The sequence below is a fragment of the Episyrphus balteatus genome, chromosome 3 (genome assembly GCF_945859705.1).
Source record: "Episyrphus balteatus chromosome 3, idEpiBalt1.1, whole genome shotgun sequence".
NCBI classification, from domain to species: domain Eukaryota; kingdom Metazoa; phylum Arthropoda; class Insecta; order Diptera; family Syrphidae; genus Episyrphus; species Episyrphus balteatus.
In genome coordinates, this window is record NC_079136.1 from 70,463,673 (window position 1) to 70,489,196 (window position 25,524).

Sequence of the window (25,524 nt, forward strand, 5' to 3'; positions counted from 1 at the left end):
AGATTTAAAGATGATAATAACATGTTTTAAAAATACTAAAATACCTTTAATGTACATAAATTCCAATTTTAATTCTTCGATTATTGAATATTCAAAAAGTATAAATTTCTTCCTACGTACTAGTATTACAAAGCGGTATATAAACTTGCTGTAAATACAATGTCTCTTTTAATAGCATTCGAAGCTTCTTCCATTTTGCTTTGCAATGCTGGATTACCAATTCGAATGGCTGCAGTCTTAACATCACGTAACGTTTCATCTAACTGCTGAATACATCTCACAATAATGCCTTCTTGTACTTCTGTTAATTCCATAATTTCTGCAAAAGGCTATAATCAAAAATGAAAAAAAATTATTATATCAACTTTGTATTAATTGATTGTAAGAAATTATTGTTACCTTATTTCTAGCCCATTCATAAACAACTTCAACTAAACCAAAATTCAAACGATTTTCAGTCTCCATAACAGCTTGATTTTTAAGTTCTTCTTTCAAAATGATATCATTGATTTCTTCGAATTCTTTAACGCACTAAAAAAAAAATCATAAATTACAAACTGAAATGTTAAAAGTTTTGATTACAAACCTTTTTCAATCTTTCTGGAATAATTGGTTCTCCTTGAATCTTTGCCTGAAACACAAGTCCAGAGAGCAGTGCAGCAATCTCCGCAGGTTCCAAGTCATTGAACATGTTACATAGAATTAATTCAGTTATCAACAATTCATTCGAACCCATTTCACAAGCAACTTTTCCTTTCAAGGTCACTGAATAATAAAAAAAATAGGTATCGATAAAATAGGAGAATATAAATAAGGGAGAATGACCTTACCTTCATCTAATTCATCAATATATCTTAGAGCTCTTAAAACTTTCAATTTATTACAATAGTCTGGATAAAGTGATAAGCTCTTAGTAGAATTCATAAATTTCAAATCTTCAATGCGTCTTTCTAGGATCTTCTTATCGTATACTGCACTAAATTCTTGTTCAAAACCAGCAATATTTGTATGTGGCAGAATTTCGCTCAATTTACTCCACAAGTGTTCAATTAAACGAATTTCAGCCATTTCACAACCAGCTGAAACATTAACTTCAGAAGTAAGATTTATAAACTTCACCGAATCTGGATTGGCGATGTAGTTGTTATTTAGTAATTGAAGTTCAGAAACTGCTTTTATTACAGATGTACTGGGTGGAGAATCTCTGAAACGTTCAATTTGACGTTGCTCCCAATTATGAATAATAGCATCGGGATCGACTTTCATATTTGATTTTGTTATTTCAATAATATCACCGGCTTTGATGTCTAATATTGTATGACCTCCAATGCCATCGGGTTGGAAGAATCTGTTTTGTGGCGTGAGGGAGATTAACTTGTTGAATTTTTCTCCACGATTTAATGCTTCCTGGAATAAAAGTTATAGAATTAAATAATTAGTTAAATAAGAAATATATTATAAGGTTCATATGGGTCATTTAATTAAAGGCAACACTTTTATTTTAGCCATTAATTCTAAATAAAACTTAAATTATTAAGTGAAAACGAAGTTTTAGAATCTTTTCAGGGAATGCACCTATAAAAATCAAATTGCTTTACAAAAAAAAAAAAAATGGAATTAAGTGAAAATTTTAAAGAGTCGGAAAAGTAACAACGAATTTCGGCTTTTTTTTTTGGTAATTGTAAAGTTCATTGTAAACGTGAATATAGTGTTAATTTATACTTATGTACAAGATAAAATATATTAATTGCGACCAAAATTGGGAACGGAACTATCACTGAAAAACGAAAAAATAAACGTTTGTCACTTAAAAGGCTATGCCAGCCGAAGCATTCCAAGGCAGATTAAGATATGTGTAACTCTACTCTTCATAGTTATTCGAGAGATCCTGGAAAAATGCATGTAACTCACTGATCAACAAAATTAAATGTTTTTTAGCCAAGAACCAAAATATACTTTTCTGAAAGTTTTAGGGGCGATGAAATCGAATCCGAAGTCAAAAATACTATATTAGTCTCAATTTTTGAAATATTATCGTTATAAAATGCGTCAAAATAACGTTTTTTGTTAAAATTTATAACGATAACATTTCAAAAACGGAGGTTAATAGAAAATTTTACTTCTTCAAATTCAACACCCCTAAAACTCTCAGAAAAGTATATTTTGGTTCTAGTGGCAAAAATCTTGTAATCAAAACGCTAAAATCAGCAAATTATAAAGAATTTAAAAAATTGAAAATCTTTAAAAAACATATTATTTAGTTAAAAATTCCAGTATTTGACTATTTTAAAAATTTTTCAAGAAGAAGAAGAGTTTACTAATAAAAAAATCTCTAAAGTTAGCTTACTTGAGAGTTGTCTTCAAATCAACAGTTGAAACTCAAGTTAAAAATTAGTTTTATTCACTAACATCTCTCCTAACTTCTAAGTTAAAAACCTAAAGTTGACCTACTTTCAGTTTGAAAAATATCCCTGGGATATTTATGACAATTTAAAAAATACTGTCAGTTACAAAGCGTTATTATGAAGTATAATATTTTTTAAGACATATTCCACATCAGAAATAAACACAAGAAAACTCGAAAGTTTCCATCATCTTCACTACCCGAAAAAGTTCATAAATCATTATCAATTTCCCGAAACATAATAAATTAACGGATAAAATGAAGTTCATATTATTCCTATTTTTCACGATTTTTAATGAAAACAAACTTTTGCCACAAAAAAAAATAAGAAAATATACAAGAAAATTTCGAACTAAAATCTCAAGATTGCTCAGCAAGCTTCTGAATTTTAACGGAGTTGAAAATATTTAAAGTTGAAAAACTCTAGATTTGATAATCGAAAGTTCAAAACGTTAAATTTTACTGAATAAAAACAAATTCGTCAAGTTGAAACAAAAAATTCTCAAGTTGTTTTCAACTTCGAGTGAATAAAATCGCCCTAAATCGCTTACCGCAATCTGAATAAAGAAATTTAAAAAAAATCAAAAAATAATTGAATTTTTCTGGCTTATTTGAATACCTAGCCTTAAAAAAATAAATGAGAATAAATCAGAAACAATGCCCTAACTCCAAATATGCAAAGAGATTACGAGATTATGGGCACATTTCATTTTTACTTTTGGGATATCAGTTTAAAAGTTTACTGATATAAAGTAATTTCTAGAACAATTATAGTTTTGAATTGAATATTGAAAGTTTTCTAAAGATTTTTTCTTAATTTTTTTGTAATTGTACACAGGGTGTTCCGCGGTCACGAAAACGTTGAGTTCCTGAGATAATTCTAAGTCCAAACATTTTTAAAATAATTTTCTTGTTTTCGATTCATTCTTTTTTGTTTTTTAAACTTCAACTGATTGAAATTTTTTTTGTTCAATTCGAACAAATACTAATAACGATTTAATCTTGTCTCAAAACTTTTTCCTATTCATCTAACGGTTTACGCGGAGTTTTTTTTTTATCATTTTTAATATTTTTTTTCTACATTTTTTACTTGGACTTTATTTTGCTAAACAAAAATTGCCTTAAATTTCAGATACTGACATTTTTTTTCCAAAATATTACTATTTTTCATAATATTTAAAATCTCTGCCAAATTGGATATATTCAATAATAATATAACTATTAATATTAAAAAAGCAAATGAAAAAATAAAACCATAGTTTAAAAATTCAGAAACATCAGTTTACTTACCCTTGATTCAAATACTTGATTATGATCAAGAACGAGAACTTTATAAACTGTCTCCTTTCCAACAACCGATTTGATTGATAATAAAATTCCCAATTTGTTGTAGTGTCGTCCTTGGGTGACCATCAGCACTCTGCCGACTTTTACCTCTTTCATTATTTTTGGTTGACTCATTAGAGATTTCTTAAAAAAAAATACAAAAATGAAACCGATTTGAATTCAACAACAAATCCCAACTCACCATTAAACTTGATTTTTGCTCTATATATTCCGAAGCAATAACATAAAATTTTACTAATGGCTTCAAGTGTTCACCTAATTCCGGCATCAATGCGAATTTATCCTCAGCCATTTTAAGTTGCTTAGCCTGAGCGGGAATCTGTTGTTTCATATTGAATTCTTTAAAACTAAACTGCATTATATCTTCCACTTTTATACTTTCGATTCTCAAACACGTCAGTATAACTGAATAACGCAACAAAAACTGTGATTCTAATTTCTCAGGTCGTCCCAAAATCATTGAACGTAAATCCATTACTGGCGGCACATCTTGTTTGCACAACAAAATCACAGTTCCATTCTCATCGTGGCCACGACGGCCAGCGCGACCAGCCATTTGAATGTATTCTCCTGGTCCAAGATTTCTCACTTCCATGCCATCGAATTTTCGATGAGAATCAAAGATTACAGTTCTTGCTGGCATGTTCACGCCCATAGCAAAGGTCTCTGTGGCAAACAGAAGTTTTACCAATCCAGATTGGAACAACAATTCGACAATCTCTTTGAGAATTGGCAATATGCCACTGTGATGGACACCAATTCCACGCTCTAAAGAGTCTTTAATTGTGAGAACTTGAGGAAGCATACGATCTGGGGGCTTCAATTTCATCAAACATTGCTGGAAGAATTTCTGTACAGCACCTTTTTCGCGTGCTGTATTTAAATCGCATGATTGCAGAGCCATTGCATTAGTGTCACAGCGCTTTCGCGACAAAGTGAATGCAACTACGGGCATTTTGTTATTTCTTTTCAAAAAGTCAATCAACCCAACCCAGAGATTCTGATCTTGCTTAGCTCCGCCTTGTTTACCTCCTCCAGGTCCACCTTTTGGTTTACTACTAGTCGTTTCCTTCTTCTTCAAGACTGCTTTAGAATAACCATCCTCGAGTAAGTTGCCATTAGCATCGACAATTAGAAAAATGTCATTCTTACTTTTCCCACCCGAACCAGTGTAAAGATAATGCATTAGTGGAACTGGTCTTTTTAATGTACTAATCACATAGACCATTCTTTTTTTCGTGCTTCCAACCCAATTTGCTAGTTCCATTGTATTTGGAACAGTTGCCGATAACATTATTATACGCACATGATCAGGAAGGAGTATTATAACTTCTTCCCAAACATGTCCACGTTCTGGATTGTTTATGTAATGAACTTCATCAAGTATTACATATTCTAGATCTCGTGTTATATCACTGCCGCAGTATAACATGGATCTTAAGATTTCTGTAGTCATGATGAGGCATGTTGCTGTCGGTTCAATTTGCAAATCGCCTGTAATTAGTCCAACATCTGCGAAAGTTTCTTTAAAATCTCGGTATTTCTGATTTGATAGCGCTTTTATGGGAGATGTGTAAATGGTTCTAGTCATATTCCGTTGGGACAAGGCGATTGCATATTCAGCAACTACTGTTTTGCCTAAAATAAGAAAATTTAGATTCAATGAATATGTACATATATGAGTAGAAAATGGTAAGTATAATCATTGAATAAATAGAGAATTGACACCTAAAAAAAATCCGCTATAAACGGGGTATAGTGCTACAGTTGCTTTACAAGATTTTGTAATTCATATCGAAAATTCCCTGAAAAGGACTTTTTGGTTACTGAGTATCTATTATATATATTAAAGTTTGGTTTTGTGTACGTTCGCTAACCGGCCACACCGGCTGACTTATTTTCTTAATTTTTTTTAAATCAAAGAGGCATAAGAGGAGAAGGTTTAAGGCAAAAATAATTTTAGATTTTATAGGGTAAATAGGGGTAACACGACATTGAAAAAAGAGGCTATTTTCTAAACGGTAAGTCGTAAAGAGTTGACTTTTTTTTTTAAATGATAGACAAATTTATTCAATAGTTAAAAATGGTATTGAAAAAAATCAAAAAAATTTTAAACACAAGTTGTGAAGGTTTTTTTGCAGTCATAGACCATCGACAAAAGACTAATTACAGGTACGCAAAATATTGCACAGAAATTTGAGTTGCACCATTAGAAAGATATTAAAAAAAATTAGGGGTCTCATACGGATTTTTTTCATAGGCCCTGTATTTTGAAATACAAATTTTTGAAAAACAACTAATTTTTAGGGACATTTTTGAGTAGTCTTTTATTTTTTTGGAATTTTTAAAAGTCTGCAAAAAATCTCAAACTTATAGGAAATATAGGTTTTAATGATGCGCATGCATAAATATTTTGCATATGCCACTTTTGCTAAAAGTTTAAAAGTGAAATTTTTAAATTCATTTAATGAATTTGATCCTCTTTTTCATTTGAAAATTAACTAATTACAGAGTCGAAAATTAGAAATAAATACAAGAAATGGCGGAACGAAGTCCGCCGGGTCAGCTAGTCCAAAACTATAATAAAAATTTATACTTTTTATTTGTATAGGTTTTTTTTTATGTTTTTTTTTAAGTAATTTAACTAAGTGCCTGTAAGACCTAAGGTTTTTTAAATGCACACTGTACGGCACTAGTTAGAAGGATTAGAAATATAGGAAAGAATTTTCTGTTGGCACAGTGAATTGATTATAAGATGATTATTATCTCATATAATCCCACGGGTGGCGTCCAAGCTGGGGGCTAAATAAAAGAAAACTGCCTAAGGTAGGGCTCGAACCCACACCTAAAGTTAAGGTTAGCAGTCAGGCACTACATCCACTGCACTATTGCCTCCCGTTATTCGTGGTTATTTTCAAAAATCGGTTGAGAGTCGACTGAGAAAAAAAAAGGTCTGTAGGTATACAAAAACGAATTTGCCCCTACATTCAGATTTAAGATGTGTAGTGAAATTTGGAGTGAAATGTACATCCCCTATATTAAGGAGTTAAATAAAGTAATATGTAATTCAAAAATTTTAATTGCCACCTATTTCAAAAGTGGGAGCCGTTAGAGCCGCTTTAAAAAAAGTAGGGTTTCCATATTGATCCTAACGTTGGCACAAAGCCAAAACCACGAATCTGCAAAATTGTAGTTTTTACTGTAGAAACGACTTCAAAGTTTTGGAAACTCATGCAAACTAATGGAAACTCGTGCAACAAATATTCATAGTCTAGGGTGGTAAGCAACAGATGGAAGATGGTGGTTGACGCAGTGAATAGAGGGACCTATAACAAATTAAATAACGCATTAGAGTGAAAATGTTCAAAAATGCAGATTCGCGGTTTTGACTTTATGCCGACGATATGGCAGCTACAGTTTAACAAAATTCAACCAATAACCAAAAACGTTGTTTTTTTTCAATAATATTGATTTCAAAAAAAAAAAATTGTTTTAAAATTGTTAGGAAATTTGACAATGGTGCAATTGTTTTTTTTTTTTTTTTACACAATTATCTAGGACAAGTAACATTTTCTTTGGTAAGTCTAGTTGCCGAAAATTTGTAGCGCTTGATCGGTTTAACTCCAATATACAGCGTGTCTTAAAAGTAATGGTTCAAACCAAATATGCTGATGAGCCAACATAAGGGATTTCAGAATTTGATAAATTTTTCATTTCCAAAATTTTTTTCGCTCGTGATGGAATTTTGTTTTTTACAATTTTTTTTGCTAAAGGGGTTTCTAGAGCAACAAAAAAAAAATAAAAATAGTGGATTACCTACCTTTAAGCGAGTAAAAAATTTGGAAGTAATTTTAGAACAACTCACCCACTGCCACTCCCACTTTTTTCATTCATAAGTTTTTTTGGTAACGAATTTTAAGATTTCCATGAAATGTCGAGGATTTGTTCTTTTTAATTAGGCGAAGTTCTAAGCGATTTAAAAATTTAAGTAAATACAGCACCCATTTAGATAGAACAAAACAGAGACGGGGTTGCTAAATATTAAAAAAAGAAGAGTGTTACAACATAACACTGAAATTTCTAATGAATGGAGATAGAACTTTTGAATAGCCTAGATATTGAGTTGTATTAGTCAGATTGGTAAAAAAATTTAATATACATGTTCTTTCACTGTATTAATTCAAAGCTAGCAAAACATATTCGGAAAAGTTTCATAGAAAATTATTGAAAAACAATATTGCACGATCGAGTAGTGTGTTATTCCTGATTAACAATATTGCAAGACGGCGAGAGGAGAGCATTGCGAGAGTAAAATAGATATCCAGTTTTTGATGTTTGGCCAAATAATTTCCCTCTTTTCACACACATTCTTCTATTTCCTGTCGAAAATAAACAATTACAAAAAAAATCTTTACATTACCAAATGGCTGACGATTTCAATGACCAAGAAAAAATCTCGCTTCGCTCTCGTCTCGTCGTCTCACAATATTGTGGCATTATTGTAGCTCTATCCGGTTGCCATCTATGACTTAGGAATAATACAGAGAATGTTCTAAGGTACATATATTCAAAATGTAAGTAAAACTGGATTGTAAATTGGAAATTTCGATTTTTGTTACTCGCTTAGCCTTAGAATGCCAAGAAAAAACTTGTCCGATTCGGGAAACAGCATACCTATAAAATTGCAAACTAAAATCCACTAGCAAAAATTTTGGTTTGCATTGGATCTTATTTTTTTTAAGATATATTATATTACATTTAAATACACCAAGCAAAGCTCGATCACCCAGGTACTTTAACAATAAAAGGTTTATCTTACCAGCTGATGTATGAGCGGCAACAAAAACATCTTTCCCCTCCTCAAGCTTAAGAATGGCTTGCTTTTGGAAAACATCCAATTCAAATGGATACTCCAATGCTGGTTTGGGAATTTTTTCTTTAAAATCTTTAATTGGCTGAGAGATATCAACACTCTCAGCCCATTCAGTCTTGGCGTTTCGATTTGTCGTTACCGTCGATATATCTAAAACAGGACCAAAGTCAACTTCAAGAAGTTTATCATCATGAATCGAATGTTTGAATTCATTCGAATTTGATTCCCAATCTTTAGCTTTCTCTTCTTCTTTGGTCAACTTTAACCATTCTTGAACATCAGTTTCTTTTTCCAAATTACTCAAAAGATTGATATTATTACTCGTAGACTTGGTTGGCCTTGAACTTTCTTTGAATTCATAGCCCCGACTAAAGCCTGGAGGAATTGTCAACAATTCTATATCGAAATTGAAATCATCACATTTTATTTGTTTGATTTCTTTTTGTGGTTCATCTAAGCCACCTGGCCAAAATGGAAAATTCATTGCGGAACCTCGGGTAACTTCTTCCAAGAGACCCGGTTCACGGCGCATTGACATTGAATTGTTGGCCATAGCACCAACTTGTTCTACTTCGGTTTCAATAAAATCAATGACCTTTCCCGAGATGAAATCTCTTTTTTGTACAAGTTTTGTTGTAGCCGGGCATCCCGGCAAATTGAATAGCCGAGATTCATCGAATTTTCTTGGAATAACACACGGCAAAGGATCGTGTATGGATATATTTGGACATAGTATATAATTTTGTAATTGTTTTATGTTTTGATTTTCTATTTCTTTCATTTTAATTTAATTAAAATAAATGTATTTTTTCATAAAAATTCAAGAAATCTGCTGCGAGTTTGTGGTAAATTTGTTTTTGTATTTTTTTTATTTTGATGTTTTGCTGGCTGACGTGTTCAGGTGAATAGAATCAAAACGTCAGAAAATAATTTGCTGTCAAAAAAATATTAGATCTGTTTGGGTATAATTTTTTGTGCATTTTAATGAGTTCCATTTATTGTGAAAAAAAACGGATATCCGTTCATTTTGCTTACAGAGGTTTGAATTCTCGTAGGAAGTTTAAATAAATGAGTATTTTAAATAGACAGACAGTAATAAACGCGTATCCAAGTTGTTTTTTTTTTTAAGTTTTTTGTGGAATTGGAGTATGAAAATTTACTTTTTGAAAAGAAATGTAAAAGGGATTAGCAAGCAAGGTCTTAAAACTTATGAAGTGCTCAGAAAAAAATGCCAGCTTAAATTTAGCGTGATATGTTTGCTAGGCTTGTAGCCTGTTTTCACTACAGCCCAAATTAGATAATTACTCAAATTATCTCTGTTCGAATGTCAAAATTCCATAGAAAAAAAAATTGAATTTGAAATCTGAACTGACCTTATTTGCAAAATTATATCATTTTGGCTCTAATAAAAACAGGCTATAAATCTCGGAAACCAAAAACTAAAAAATAGCTAAAAATTATATGTTTAAGCCTAGTACGATGCTAATGCAAAACGAAAAATTTTCAAGTCTCCAAAGTCGACAACGAAAATGATTACGAAAAAATATCATCGAGTATTCTGCAAAGTCAAAATAAAAAATGATAAATGAATTAAAAGTAAAAAAACCGTCAACACTGCTCTTGAAGTCAAGAAAAATGCACAGGACAGCAAAAAGTAAGAGTGACAAATGAGTGAAAACTCTCCAATTTTTCGCTAGAGCTGTGTACTGAAAAACGAAAAGCAAAGCGAAATTTTTCTTTAGCGAAATTTTGTGTGGAAAATTTCGTTTCGCATCAGTAGCGTACTAGGCTTTAAATTGAAAAATTGGTTAGTGTCCGGAAAAATCAATATCCCAAGATTTATACTGAGAAAAATTTTACCATATTTTTATTATTCAATTTTTCGGGTATCGATACCGGAAACATAATTATTCTTAGTTAAAGCCTGGTATGTTGCTGAAGCGAAACAAAATTTACCATATAAAAATATCTAAACAAAATCTTCAACGAAAAATTGCGTTTTGCTTTTCGATTTTCAGTACGCAGCTGTAGAGAAAAATTTAAATTCACTTTTATTGTTGATTCAAAGAGCTAATGCTGACGGTTTTTTTTTAATTATTAGTCAAATTATTTCTAACTTAAAAACTGCTTTTATTTTTAGTAATTTAAAAGGATCGTGTATGATCCCACTGTAAGTTAGGGAAATGATTCAAAAGCAGCAAAAAACCAATTATTGAGGTTTTGAGGTGGAAATATCTCGAAAACGCGTGCTGATTTTTTTGACTTCGAATTTGAAAAAAAAATATTTCGATTGGAATTAATTCAGCAACCCGAACTCCTACAAAAATTTGGTTTTCAGTTATGAATAGAGTCTAAAGTCCTTTCTTCTGATATCTCAATTTGGAGAAAATTTTTGAAAAATCGTTTTTTTTAGACAAAGGGTACCCCTTGGATAATTTTCGAAAATCTTAAAAAAATAAATTTGTATATTTTTTAGCTGAATGTATAGGCCTGTTCACTCTGATCTCATATCTGTAAGCTAAAACTGATTTCGGGACTTTGATCCGAAAATATCTGCTTCCGAATAAAGAGGAAAACAAATATTTCGACTGCAATAATTCAGCAACCCGATTGCCCAGTGTATTAGGACCTCGATGATATTTTTTCGATAGCATTTTCGCTGTCAACTTTGCAGGCTTGAATTTTTTTCGTTCAGCTGCGTAAATTGTGTATTCAAAATTCAAATTTTGGAAAAAAATCTTCTTTTTCTCAAACGGAAAAACAGGGAAAGCAACAGGAAGCAGGATGCGAATAATTTCAAGTAAAGAAATTTCAAATCAGTTCTTGCAAAATATTTGGTTTTGTTTTTTGGTGATTTACCACAGCTCACATATTACTTGTTACTGATTAATTCACTTATGTTTTCATTTCTTTTCAAATGTGAAGTGCGTTTATGAGTGAGGGTTATTTTGATTGAATTTTAACAAAAGCTTCCGGGCGCTTGAAAAAGTTATTATTCTATTTAAATAATTTAAACACTATCTAAGGCTGTAGTATCTTAATCCAATGGAATGGCCGAAATCAATACAAATTTTAACACATCATAATAACCTGAGATTAAGTTTCAGTTACATTATTCTTTTCTTATTCCCAACATTTTTCAAACGAGGACGACGACGGATTAAGAAACGGAATGTCGTACAAAAATCGGGATCTTTGTAAAGGCCCAACTATAATAGACGGACGGGAACGGAAGCTCTACTGCCAAAACGAACGAAGCGTTTCTTTCCCACTGTCAATTGCATCCGCTTATCCGTTAATAACGATTCAACGAATATAAATGCGATAAATTGTCTTTTTTATGCTGGACAAAAGGCAAGTAGGTATACATTTAATTTTGGTCCTAGAAAATATTTGGACTGCAGCTCGAATTAGAGACACACAAATAGTTTTGCGGATTTTTTCGCATTGTCAATAATCGTAAAGCATAATGTCTGATTATTACGATTTTATAATTATTAAATTGTTTTAAAAATTATCTATTAATTCGTATTGAATTATATTTGGAATTTCTGCACGAGTTTTATAATTAGGTATATAATAAAACACTTCTTATCCTCGTACAATAGTTGTTTTAAAAATGTTAATATTTTTTATTTAGCTTCACTATCTATTCATCCATGATAGTTATACCCAAAAATGTAGCGAAACTATTTTCTGCAGAGGTAGGCGTTTATGTGAACTACTAATTTCGGTTAATATCATTAATTCAGAAAAGAAACGAATACAAAATCAAATCATTTTCAAGAACTCATAAATAAATCGCATAATTATTCCACTTCCACTCTATTTATTATGCATGAATTAAAACAAAACAAAAAAAAACTAATAAAATTACAAAATCAAATCAAAGTTAATGGACTTTTACTTTTCTCCTCGATTACGAATGCAAATTTCACCGTATCATCGATAAAGAGTAGAGATTGGTATCATCTCGATTATAAATTTAGTTTAAGTTTAAAAGATCAAATATTTTGCAGGCATTGCAGATCTGGGTTTGGTTGCAAATAAACCATATTGGAGCACGAGTAGAATTTTTCTTTCACTATAAATTCCTAAACTTATTTAAAATGTCCAAATATTTTGTTACTGCTGTAAGATTTTACTCGTCCAAAAATTATTTATTTATTTTAATTTATTATATTAATTTTTATAGTTTCTATTAGTGGCTTTTGGAAGCGTTTTATCCAATGCCTATACAACAGCTAACTTGAAGGAGTAAGTTACATTTTGCTACTGCACTTTTGCAGCATTTTACTATGTTAATTTTTTTTACCAGAGAACCAGAGGCTATTCAACCTATTCCTGAAGCTGTAGAAGCTGTAGGTGACACTGAAGAACCTCAAGACATCCGAATTGATGGAAAAGATGCCGCAGATGGAACTAATCAAGGTCTTATTGCTACATATTGGAATAATTTCCTGAAAAGAGCACGTCTACCTTTGCCAACTTTTAATATTACAAATCCTTTATCAAACATTTTCACTCCATATGTTGTTGAAGTTGACTCCCCCCCCGAACAACAACAACAACAGCCACATCAACAGCAAGTGCAACCACAACCAGCTCTTATTTTACTTGATCCTGCAACCCAACAATACTATCGAGTTCAGCCAATTTCATCATAGGTTTTGGGCCAAATTATGTACAAACTTATAACTTATTTTATAGTGATATCTCCTACATTTTACATTTAATTGAATATTTATTTCCAATGTACAATACTACCTAATTTATTAAAATTAAAACATCATATCTGAAAAAAAAAGTTTTATTAAATTGATTTGGCATCCGGTAAAACCGTAATAAGAAACAGTATTAAGTATTTACGAATATATCGACACAAAGGTGTTGAGAGACAAGAAATGTATGCATTGCATATGGTATAAGGTGGGGATTCTATTGAAAGATAACTCCACGCGGTTAAAAATATGTATTAACGGATTCTTGAAGAGAATTAGTACTAGGGGAGAGGGGTCTATTTCTGCCCGTTTGAAGGAGTGACAACTTGCTAAAAAATATCTTAAAATAAAAAAAAAATATTTAAATACAACGGCAACACTTATTTTTTTTTGGCCAGGTTTCATCGATTTATAAGACGTTATCACGTAAAAAAAAATATCTTTCAACCAAGAAGTGCTTGTGTTCTTTTAGCCTGATAACGGCGAGGCCAAAAGGAGTGTTATGTGTTTATACAGTATAATACAAACACATGCATCATTGCAAGCGTGTTGCGTGCTATACTGCCCATTATCTCGTAAAGGCCCTCAGTACATTTTTCTTACTTCTGAGTTGTAGAGGGAAACAGTAAATCTAATATCGCAATTTGCATATAAAAATGAAAAAAATCAAAAATTTTCTGACGTATTTGAAGACATAGGTTAAAAAAAATAAATGAGGATAAATCAGAGACAATGGCCTTACTCCAAATATGCAAAAAAAACCAAAATCCAAATTTTTTTTAGTTAGGGCCTTTTACGAGTAGTAAGTATAGGTTAGGCAGTAGGTATAGGTTATACGACAAATCTTTTCTTACCTGTTCTGACTAATCCTACGTTTGCATCAAACGTTGAGATTTAGGGCGGGAGATTCAAAATTGTGTTTCCCCCGCATGAGATGATTTATAAGAAGATTTATTTTAACAGCTCTTCAAAAATCAAATTTTCTATTATACTTATTCTACTTATTACGAATTTTCAGAGGCGTTAACTGATTCTTTCACTGCCTTAAGCCTTAGTTTAGTTTATTTTATGCAAAAAGTTTCCAAAATTTCGCGAACAAATTTTTGTTTGCGATTTAATGAAGCGATTACGACCAAGTCCAGCCCAAAACAAACAATAAAAATACTAACCTCAAAGAACATTTAGATGAGTTTTTTTCTTTAATATCCATGACTCGTACGAGATTTACAGTACAAATTTGTATAGTAAATCTTTGTGATTTAGAAAAGATTAAGCTTTATATGTACTATATTTCCTCCTACCCTAAATCCGAGATTTAGCGAAGTAGATTAAGCATTAACCTGAATAAATCTCGAGATTTATTTTTAATCTACTTCCCTAAAAACGAAGGTGAAAATATAGTATTAAATTTAGTTTAAATCTGCCGCACAGTGGATCGAAAAGCTGGAAAAGTGGAAATCGAGTTGCAACTTTTGAATTACTAGATGGATTTGAATTTGTTTTTTTTTTTTTCACTATATTGTTCTTAGAATGTCAAGATTTAAATATTCATTTTGAAAAGCTGTTAAAAATATTTTCTTCTCAGTTCAAATTAGAGTTTCATGATGAAGTTGTGCTTTAGAAAAAGAAAACTGCTTCGAATGCCATTTTTGATATAAATTTATACCAAGTTCAAATTATAAAAAAAAATATTTCATATTCATTGCATTGGATGTGCTGAACTACAAAAAAAATTTTGTTAGGTAGTGATTCCAACAACTTGAGAAAAGCTTTATTTACAGACACCATTTTTGAAATGTACAGAATGATTTACTACATCGAAATTACTATACAGGAACAAATTTGTTTATCAAAATCTTTAGCGCTTTTTTTTATTAGTCATCCATCACAATAATTTATTAATTTAAGATGTAGTTTCGCTACAGCATATAAGCCCAAAAAAATTTAATGCTCACGTATAAACCCATAAGAATAAGTCACTGTGGCGTATGCGTAATATTTTTTCTATAGAAAAACCTAAATAGTAAATATAAAATTTTTATCACTGACCAATTAAGCCAATGAATGAATCAATTTGTACGGTTAAAAGATGTTCAGAAATTATCATTGAAGTTTTACAAACAAGGTGTAAAGATAAACGAGCTGAGTTGGAATCCTTTCGTTTTTTTTTTAAACCAGAAGCTCGAATTTTTTAAAACGGTTAGCTTTCTTGTGATACATTTTTGTGTTTAAAAAATTATAGCACACATTAATAATTTTTGTTAAAGAAATCGTTTAAGTTGAATTTTTAATTGCCAACATACGAAAACAAATTGAGAAAAAAAAATATATTAGGTAGACAATTTTTTAAAACCTCACTAAAGCCATCATATGGCAAAAATTTTTTCATATTAAAAAAAGGTACATTTTTCTAAGCAGAACATACAAAAATAATGTTCAAATCTTTAAAAAAAAATAATCCATCCATGATTTGTAAAACGCTAGAACAGAAAATCCTATTCTAAATTATCGACTGATGAGTAAACAAAAAAATGAAATTGTTGACAAAACCTTCCCTAGTTATTTGTTGAAATACATGGTTAAAACGCATTCCTTTCAACGTCATCGACATGAAAGAGCCAATCGGCTAAGATTCAAAACAAATTGTAGTTAACTAAATAATAATTAGGTACACACATACGCCCACGGCCACGGTTAGCTACCTCTTTTACTCCGGCCTCCCCATAATGGCCCCTCGTGTAAAAATTATTCCACATCATGGGTCACGCATCAATAAAAAACATCACTTTCAAGGGAAACAAATTTCAAGTTTAAAGCAAACTTTAAAAAACCCAAATCTTTTTGTGCCTATATAATATAAGTAACGTGCGGGATATCCCCCATTGAAAGCTTTTTCACATGAGTGTATGTATGAATCAACCGCATGCGCATCTACCTTAATATCTTTAGCAAAATCACATTAATAGAAAACTAATTCTGACAAATATTCCAAATGCACGGAAGCTTAAAATTATGATTAACCTCAGGGTATTTCTTACTTTGAAAAGTAGTAAATCAGATTAACATGGTTGCCAATACCATTAAAATATTTCTTAATGTCTAGAAAAGAATAATTTTGTTTCTTCTTAAGGTTGAAATTATTTTTAGTTTTTAAGGTAAAGGATTTTTTCTTTTTTGAAGGGAGACTATCATTATTTTAGAAGAGCTAAATTAGAAATTAAAAAAAACACTAAAATCCTTCAAGTTCTAGCGGATCTTTTATAATTTTGCTAATTTTATGTGTTAATAAGGAAAAAAGTCAATTGGTATGAAACTTAAACAAATATTTTGAATTGTTCTGCCCTTATTCATATCGTTAATTTTAGAGCTGTTGTTTACAGAAATTCTATACGTTGTCGTTGTGCTTTATGGATCTTTGGTCATTCTCAATTAATTTAAGAATTTTCGTAGCAAGACAAAATCCGACGTTTGGAATGGTAATAATCTGTCTTCTTGGTTTAAGACATTTTCGGAACTTCAACAGGGTTGTACCTTAAGAGCTCTATTTATTTTTTGGAGAAATAAGATGGAATTAAATTTTTTTTTTTTTAGATTTACCAGTCATATAGCAAAAAAATAATTTAAAGACTCGAACAATAATGAAAAATATGTAATTTTGTGAGTTACAATTACTAAGCCTAAAATTATTTTGTTCAGAAAAGCCTTTGGAAAGTATACAAGCTCCGAAAAATTGACTTTTAATGGAGAAATTATTTTAATTTTTAAGGAACAGGAATATAAAAAAAATAATCGTTAAACTAAGATCTAATTCCACGTAAAGCACGTAAAATCACTTTCTGAAAAAACTTAATTTTGTTAAAATTACGATCAATTCAACTTCGAGAGCATGTTTGAACAACCTTGAATTTCATCCTACAGCTGTCAAATTAAACTTTGACTATATTTTAAAAGTATTAACTGAGATGCCTAATGAGAGTGACGGTCTTCCAAAAAAGTTGCTCAAGTAGCAATAAAATACCAACTCCCTGTTCTTTTAAAGAATGGAATTTATTAGTTAAAACGAATTAATTTTTAGATACAGTAATTGGTGACACTCAGATTGTTGCTCGTAAAGTAAAAGACTGTTCATAAAGCCAGTTCCAACTAACATGATGCCGAAATCACTTATTTTTCAGTAAAAAAATATCTAGCCTTTCGGATGGAATCCTAAGTGCCTCCATTTTCTCAAAATTACATGTATGTAGAGCATTATGCTGAAATTCACTTAATTTAAGATGGAAATCTTCTTCTTTTATGATAATAAGAAGATTTTTATCTTAAATTAAGTGGATTTCTGCTTAATTTAAGACGGAGGTCATCTTGAGTAAAAACCATCATGAAGAAATCCGCATAATTGGATGTGATCTTTATCTACGTATAACAACCGTGCAAATTTCATTATTTTATTTTGTTGCAAGTGAAAAAGGGAACAATTTATTGATAATTTTCTCAAAGAAGGTTTCTTAAAATCACAAGTGGCAACCATGCATAATTCAATGCATGCAAATAATCATTCTTCCACATTTTTTCTATTCCTATTTCATTTTATGTTATTTTATCTTTAACAGTTTACTTTTTAGCATAAAACAAACTAGACATGGCAATACATATAAGATCTGTTCTTTTCAATACTTTGTATTTAACAAATTCTTGAAAATGAATTGCCAACTTAAATAAATAAATAAATAACTACAAAATGATGCTTTCGAGAAGAATATCTGGGGTCGTGATCACCAATCGAATCTGTGCTCTGGCCGTGAGAGATTGTCCGTCGTCGTCGTAGTTGTTTTATTGTGTCATCTCGGTTGTATAGGGCTTCTTATCTCGAGCCCGGTTTGTTGTTATTAAAGCATCTTTTTTAATTTTTTTTTCGTTTATTAATATTTCACACGAGAATATCTCATAGAACTGGTTGATTAAGTTTTTAAAAATAATCTTTTAATAAATGAATTCATTAGCAAATAATTGTTAGCATCGCGCATCGACATTTGAAAAATTTGCTGATTTAACAAGTTTTTTTGATATTTTTTTATGTTGATATCGTCATTTAACATTAAATATTATTTTACTATCCATTTATAATAATTGTAAACATAAACATGACTAGGTATCTTTTTCTGGTAAGTTTAAAATTTAGTGGTTTTTGATATATTTGTAGTTAAATGCCTTAGCTCAAAACAAATAAAAAATAGCAGAGTAATAATCATTTAATTATTTCATTGCCAAACTGATTTATGAAACAATTTAATTACCCTTTAGTACACAAATAGTACGTAATTTTGTTTCATAAGAGCAGACAAGATGCAAATAAAATAGAAAGAACTTTTCTTTACTTCCAGGTGCTTTTCTGTAATGTCAAAGTTTTTATTTTAAACCACGTTATGATAAAAAATACCCTGAATCTCTTCAAAGTGTTGTTTTGTATAAAAAAATTGAAGAAGTTTAAAAGAAGTTATAGATATTTATAATAGAAATCGCTATTTGAATTCCGTACTCGGTTCCGTGGTTCGGTTTGTGTACGTTCTTGAATAATTGAGCATTGTATTTTATTGATGCAAGCACGATATTGTTATTAACAAAAATTTAAATTTGTATTCTTTTTTGCAATTTTAATTTTTAGCATGTGAATCCCTTAATAATGTATTTACTATGCTTTAATGTAAAACGAATGCAAAATCTTTTGTGTACAACTAGATAATCTCTTACTACAAATAAACAAATTTAACACCATTGAGATTTAAGCTAAGTGAATAATTAACTTTAGCAGGTTTTATTCATTTTTAAAATTACTATTAAAAAATGCAAATTATAAAATGTAAATTTTAATATTTTTAATGATTTATTGGTGAAGATTTAATGGTTGTCACAAAATACTATAATAGCCCGTGTAAAATATAGTCGAAAACATGTAGTTTTTATGCGGGAGAAAAATAAATGCAATTAAATTTATTTTCAAATCACGTCAAAATTTATTCAAGTTCCAATGCCAAAAGATTTGATTTTCCGGTACATTATCTTTTTGTTTAAACAAAGAAAATAAAATAAAAATCCAGTGTATTCCAATGTAGTCTATTTTTTTTTATAATAATTTGAATTATAATTAAATTAAATTTAGCTCTCTGCACCCAACGAGGCCCATTAAATTTCTTTTTGCTGAACAAAAAACCAACTTTGACTAAATATTAAATATTCTTTATTTGTTTGAACAAAAAGAATATGTACCAAATTGATAAGAAATGTTAATAATTTATTATACAGGGTGTCCCAAAAGTAATGGATCAAACGAAATATGCTGATAGGCCAACCTTAGGGCTCTCAGAATTTGGTAACTTGTTCATCCCAAATCTTTACGGTTTTCGATTTAATGCAGTTTTTGTGAAATTTCGAAAAATCCCGACTTTGCAACAGTATTTTGCTTCCTCCGCTCATAATTGATTTTTGTTTTTTACAATTCTTTCACTAAAACATTGCCAAATAATAAGAAATAATTATTTAATCAAAATATTTTTTATTTCATACACCATTTTGCTGCAAATTAATTAACAGTTCCATGTTTTATAAAAACTCAATTTCTTAATTTTTTTTCAGAGCAACACCCTGAAAAAAATTTGTATGGTGTGTAACAGGTTAATTATTTTAAAAACTTGCCGTGTTATTGCAGTTTTCAAAAATGTATAAAAGTTTGCAAACTTGAAGTTAGAACGAAAGATATTACAATTTAAATGCAACAAAACAGGTCTTTTTAGAGAAAAATTACAAAGAAAAATAAAAACATTTCCTCGACTGTTGTTTGTTTATTTCTTTTTGAATAAAAGTCTCGATTTTTGTTTGTTAAATAGCTCTGAAAACGCCTGTTCTTTGCATTAAAATTGTAATATCTTTCGCTCTAATTTTAACTTTGGAAATTTTTATACATTTTTGAAAACTGCATTTACACGGGAAGTTTTTAAAATAATAAACCAGTATCCCACCATACAATTTTTTTTCGGGATGTTCCTCTCAAATAAAAGTAAGAAATTGAGTTTTTATAAAACATGGAACTGTTACATAATTTGCAGCAAAGTGGTGTAAGAAATAAAAAATATTTTGATTAAATAATTATTTCTTATTATTTGGCAATGTTTTAGTGAAAGAATTGTAAAAAACAAAAATCAATTATGAGCGGAGGAAGCAAAATACTGTTGCAAAGTCGGGATTTTTCGAAATTTCACAAAAACTGCATTAAATCGAAAACCGTAAAGATTTGGGATGAACAAGTTACCAAATTCTGAGAGCCCTAAGGTTGGCCTATCAGCATATTTCGTTTGATCCATTACTTTTGGGACACCCTGTATATTTTTGCTGGCCGATATCCTGAAGTCAAGATATTTTCAAAAAACGATTTTCTTGTGTGCCGTCGTACCAATTTTATTTGTGTTCATTTATCATTTGCTCGGCCATTTTTGGTGGGAAAGAGTTCATTTTCGTAAGATAAGCTTTTTTCGCAGCATTAACAAAAAAGAAAAGAAAGAAAAGAACATCCCGTTTTGGTGGGAGGGGCAATTTTCTAAAAAAAAATTAAATTTAAAAAAAATTATTAAAAAACAACGGCAACACTTACAGTTATGAATGATACTTTTTTCAAAAGCTAAAATTATACCTCGCCAAAACAGGGGGAGATAGACCCCCCTTCCCATAGTTAACAATGATTGTATTTAACCCCTTTACAAAACATCATTATCAATTCTTGGTTCTGAATACAATATATCAAAATTTTGCTTGGCTTACGAGATATATTGAAAAAACCTAAAAGGGGGCTTTTGCACCCCTCTTCGGTTTCCACCCTATCATTTAATAGCACTCCGCGGTTTTATCTTCTCTTATAACTTCGGTGACCATATTTCTGGAAGCGAAACCCGGGACAGATAAAAAATTCGTTAGATCGTTTTGAAAATATTGATTTTCCAAAAATACCTACCTAATTAAAATTTTTTTAAATGAGTTTTCATAATTTTTCCTTATTTTGATATCAAGATTTCCTTTATGGGAGCGTTTCTGTTGCAATCATTTAAGTCATATACGAAAGAAATCAAGAAAATGGTTTTATAATAATGTCTGTTCATAACTTTAAAAAATATATTTTTTTAATCAAAATCGATTGAGCTGTTTTTTAACATTTTAATTTTATTATAAATGATTTTGAAATTGTATGGTCTTTAACACAATTTTTAACATTTCCTTAAAAGTTTTGAAACTTATCTGGGTTCTTTACTCTTGCATATGTTGTTCTTTATTCGAAAACATTTTACCTGGTGTAGCAACCTGACAAACAGGAGCTGGAACTAAATAATTGACGAACATTTAAAAAAAACTAAGCCTAGTCTAGAGGCGAAACGAAAATTTTCATACAAAACCAGCACACAATTTTGCTTTTCGTTGCACAATACGCAGCTTAGGTAACGAAATTCTTACCTGTGCTAGAATATATGGAGATTTTTCAATCGTTTGTCACTCCCATATATTTGTCCAGGCAATTTTTCATGCAGCAAAAGTTTTTTGAATTTGGAAACTTAGAAAAATTTTTGTTTTGCTTCAGCAGCGTACTAGGCTTAATGCTTAATCCGAAAATTTAGAAAAATTTTAATTTCCAGCTACTGACTGTTTTCTTGTTATTCGTACAAAGTATTTAAAATATTGAATACAAAAATCAGAGAATGTCCAAATACGGGACAATCAGGAGACAAATTACAAAATACGAGACACTTATACGTCCCGGGTTTCTTAAATAAAAACCCAGGAAAAGCTGCAGAAATACGGGACAGCCCCGGGTAAACCGGGACGGATGGTCACCGTACTTATAACACATTGAACGATTCCTGCAATAAAAACCCGTGAACGTCTTAGTTCCTTTCTGAACGACATAATCAATAGCCTATATAGTAAAACATTTTCCCGTGTTCGAGAGTGTCAATTGATTCAAAGATAGAAGAATTCCCTATCACTCCTAACACTTTGTTGTAAAGGTAGTTGAAAGAAGAAAAAGAGTGGGTTATAAGACGGAGCCTTGTGGAACACCAGCATTATTTTCGTGGATATCTGATTTGAGCTCATCTAATACAACTTATTTTGAATTGTTCGAAAGATAATTTCAAATCCATTGTTTCCCAATATATTTTATAACCTGACTATTCACCAAAGTTTCCCAGTGGAATGTAAAGAAGTTAGTTAAAAAATCCGCCTAAACAATTTTATAGATTTCCTGGAGAATTCACAGAAATCTGGTGTCCATGTATTTAATGCACCGAAATGCACTATTCAAATATATTTCTTCCACTCAGAATTCTGTATCATTAAAATCCTAACAAACAGGACTTGATATTATCATTTTCTTTTTTAGATATCGTTGACATTATTATACACCATCTCTGATGCAGCTATAACAAAACGTGCTACTCGAAATCAACAAAAGTAAGAATTTTCCAATTATACCTACAATACTTTCCAATATTTTAAATATTTTACTTTAATTTTAGTTATCAACAATATGAAATACAAACATATCGGTCATCAGGACAACCAAACCTTGCACAACCAATAGCAAATATAATTGGTGCAATTGCCAACCCTTTAAATATCTTGGCCGAAAGATTAACCAGACAACCTGATTCTCCACAATTACAGCCTGGTTATGGTCCACCCGGGCCTCCACCTCATCATGGGCCACCTGGTCACCAAGGACCTCCTGGTCCTCCACCTCATCATGGACCTCCTGGTCACTATGGTCCCCCTGGTCACCACCATGGACATCATAGACATCAACAACCCAATGGTTTTCACAATACACCATCAACGGCACCTTCATTCAACCCGTTCTTGACTTATATACCTCCTCGAGAACAATATAACAGTGAGCCAATGCAAATAAATCCAGAGAATCCGTTTTTATTTAAAAATAAAACCTCTAATTCAGATAATCAACGGCAACCAGGCTTACCATTCACTCAAGGTCAGTTTAATCAGGGATCAAACTTTGGACAGGGACAAAATTACCCAAAGCCAGGATTTTCACAGGGACAACATTATCCAAAGCCAGGATTTTCACAAGGACAAAATTATCCAAAGCCAGGATTTTCAAATTATCCAGGAAACAATAATTGGAATGGAAACCAACAACCACAACAGCCCAATCAATTTGGAAACAATGGAGCTGATAATTATAATTTTAACGGCTACCCGAATAATGCCCAAAATAATAATAACGGCTTCGGAACACAACCAGGCGTTGGATCTAATACAAATCAAAACCGTCAGCCTCAATTCCAAAATCAATTTTTAAACAATAACAATAATGTACCTCAAACTAACAATGGTTTCGGCCAGAACAGACCTTCTTCGCAGGGAACAGGTTTGATTGAATCAACATTTGGAGGAATTGGATCCGAAGGAAATCGCTTGCCTCAAACTCAGACAGGAAATCAGTTTGGCAACAATGGTTTCAATAACAATAACCTTGGAAGTTCTCAAGGTAATAACAATTTCGGAGGACAGAAAACACCTGACAATGGATTAATTGAATCAACATTTGGAGGAATTGGATCGGAAGGAAATCGCTTGCCTCAAACTCAACCAGGAAATCAATTTGGCAGCAATGGTCAAAATAACAACAACTTTGGAACTTCTCAAGGTAATAACAATTTTGGAGCACAAAATCCAACCGACAACGGATTGATTGAATCTACATTTGGAGGTATTGGATCTACTGGAAATAATGGAGCACAAATTCAGCCATCAACTAATGACAACAATGATTTAGTAAGTTCAATATTTGGTGGCTTCACTGAAAAACCTCAATCTAACTCTCAAAATCCCTCCGCTGGAGGAAATGATTTGATCCAAACAACTTTTGCCGGCTTTGGGCCAGACGGTTTACCACTTTCCCAACCAGCACAACCACAAGGCCAATCTCAAGCACAGCCTTCGAATCCAAATGATAGCAATGATTTGATAAGTAGTGTATTTGGAGGTTTGCCGGCAAATACTCAACAAAATAATTCCGGCAATCGTGATAATGTTCTACAGAATCTAAATCAATCTGATGGAAATGATTTAATCGAATCAGTTTTTGCAGGATTACCATCTCCATCACCAAATACAGCTAATAACTACCAACCAAATACTGATTTGAATGTGCAAGTGAAAGATAACAATGATTTAGTCGAGTCAATATTTGCTGGTACAAATAACAATAACAATGGACAAAGAGATGTAATTGGAACAAGTACTGTTCCAACATCAACAACCAATAGCAATGGTTTGATATACGATATTGATGTTCGAAGTTCATAAACAATGTGTAAATACATAAATACTCATAAATAAATAGATGTTTTCATTACTTTTACTTTTTAGTGTATTTTGTTAAAAAAAAAAGAGTTCGCACGTGGACTCTTTCGTTTTATAATTTTTAAAATAAAATGTTTTCATATATTTCGTTTATTTGTAAAATAAAAACGTTTTCATTTTACCTACTGTAAATAAATGCAAAAACATAATAAGAAAGTGCAAATCTGTGAATTTTACATTTCAAAAACTTGTTAAAATAGCGAAGAGTATACGCTCTTAAAAATAGAAAGGAACTTTTTAGAGTCACTTATAACGGCATTTTGAATAGAATAATTTAAATAATTTTTTATCATGTATCTGCAGAAAATATAAACAGATGAAAAAATCCTAACAAGTATGGCACAAATAAAGTTAAGCAACAACAAAAAGTTGCATGCCTTTTTTGTTGATTTTAAGGCAGCTTTTAACACAATCAATAGAAATGCTTTATCTTATCAACTTTATAACTTGGGCGTGTCATTGAAGTTTGTGTCAGGATTAGAAAAAATTTACTAAAAAACGAGTGTAAGCGAGTAATACCTACATGGTTGTCAGCCTACTGATTTTTGCTCTATTTCTTGATGACCTCGTAGATTTTCTAACAGGGTCCACTTTGCATTTTGCAACTTTGCACTTCAACTATGAAAATTCTGTTGCACCAAACTGCAAAGAGGAAATAATTTTTTGAAAAGTGAAACAAAAATTCCTTCTTTGCAAATTTTGTTGCACCAACCACAAAGTACTTTTCTAAAAAGTTCAAAGTTTCGCCAATTTGCAAA

General features: G+C 31.0%; 3 protein-coding genes across 4 annotated transcripts; 2 read left to right on the top strand and 1 right to left on the bottom strand.

Moving 5' to 3' along the window:
* Window positions 1-45: 45 nt before the first annotated feature.
* LOC129914684 (SKI2 subunit of superkiller complex protein) lies at window positions 46-9,420 on the bottom strand. Its single transcript, XM_055994025.1, has 7 exons — window positions 8,571-9,420; window positions 3,933-5,389; window positions 3,695-3,874; window positions 831-1,407; window positions 587-765; window positions 400-531; window positions 46-329 (listed from the first exon to the last, which is right to left on the bottom strand). Exons 1-7 carry the CDS (start codon window positions 9,403-9,405, stop codon window positions 126-128), a joined length of 3,564 nt encoding a protein of 1,187 aa, XP_055850000.1. The 5' UTR covers window positions 9,406-9,420; the 3' UTR covers window positions 46-125.
* A 3,300-nt stretch (window positions 9,421-12,720) lies between these two features.
* LOC129915067 (uncharacterized) lies at window positions 12,721-13,291 on the top strand. The gene is made up of 3 exons (XM_055994527.1): window positions 12,721-12,757; window positions 12,820-12,881; window positions 12,943-13,291. Exons 1-3 carry the CDS (start codon window positions 12,734-12,736, stop codon window positions 13,289-13,291), a joined length of 435 nt encoding a protein of 144 aa, XP_055850502.1. The 5' UTR covers window positions 12,721-12,733.
* Window positions 13,292-18,099: 4,808 nt separating this feature from the next.
* On the top strand, window positions 18,100-24,764 carry LOC129915704 (GATA zinc finger domain-containing protein 14-like). Of its 2 annotated transcripts, XM_055995358.1 has the most exons (4): window positions 18,101-18,504; window positions 22,761-22,831; window positions 22,897-23,270; window positions 23,334-24,764. In XM_055995358.1, exons 1-4 carry the CDS (start codon window positions 18,484-18,486, stop codon window positions 24,707-24,709), a joined length of 1,842 nt encoding a protein of 613 aa, XP_055851333.1. In that variant the 5' UTR covers window positions 18,101-18,483; the 3' UTR covers window positions 24,710-24,764. The 2 variants fall into 2 exon arrangements, with proteins under 2 accessions (XP_055851332.1, XP_055851333.1); XM_055995357.1 differs by having other exon boundaries at window positions 18,100-18,504; window positions 22,897-24,764.
* Window positions 24,765-25,524: the final 760 nt, after the last annotated feature.

Bases quoted from the DNA above. Each gene is read 5' to 3' on its own strand.
- LOC129915067 (XM_055994527.1), top strand. From the start codon at position 12,734: ATGTCCAAATATTTTGTTACTGCT. The intron at 12,758-12,819 runs GTAAGATTTTAC...TAATTTTTATAG, and splicing joins CCAAATATTTTGTTACTGCT to TTTCTATTAGTGGCTTTTGG. The intron at 12,882-12,942 runs GTAAGTTACATT...TTTTTTTACCAG, and splicing joins ACAACAGCTAACTTGAAGGA to AGAACCAGAGGCTATTCAAC.
- LOC129914684 (XM_055994025.1), bottom strand. From the start codon at position 9,405: ATGAAAGAAATAGAAAATCAAAACATAAAACAATTACAAAATTATATA. The intron at 3,875-3,932 runs GTGAGTTGGGAT...TTTTTTTTTAAG, and splicing joins AGCAAAAATCAAGTTTAATG to AAATCTCTAATGAGTCAACC. The intron at 532-586 runs GTTTGTAATCAA...TTTTTTTTTTAG, and splicing joins TTCCAGAAAGATTGAAAAAG to TGCGTTAAAGAATTCGAAGA.
- LOC129915704 (XM_055995357.1), top strand. From the start codon at position 18,484: ATGACTAGGTATCTTTTTCTG. The intron at 18,505-22,760 runs GTAAGTTTAAAA...TTTCTTTTTTAG, and splicing joins TGACTAGGTATCTTTTTCTG to ATATCGTTGACATTATTATA. The intron at 22,832-22,896 runs GTAAGAATTTTC...CTTTAATTTTAG, and splicing joins GCTACTCGAAATCAACAAAA to TTATCAACAATATGAAATAC.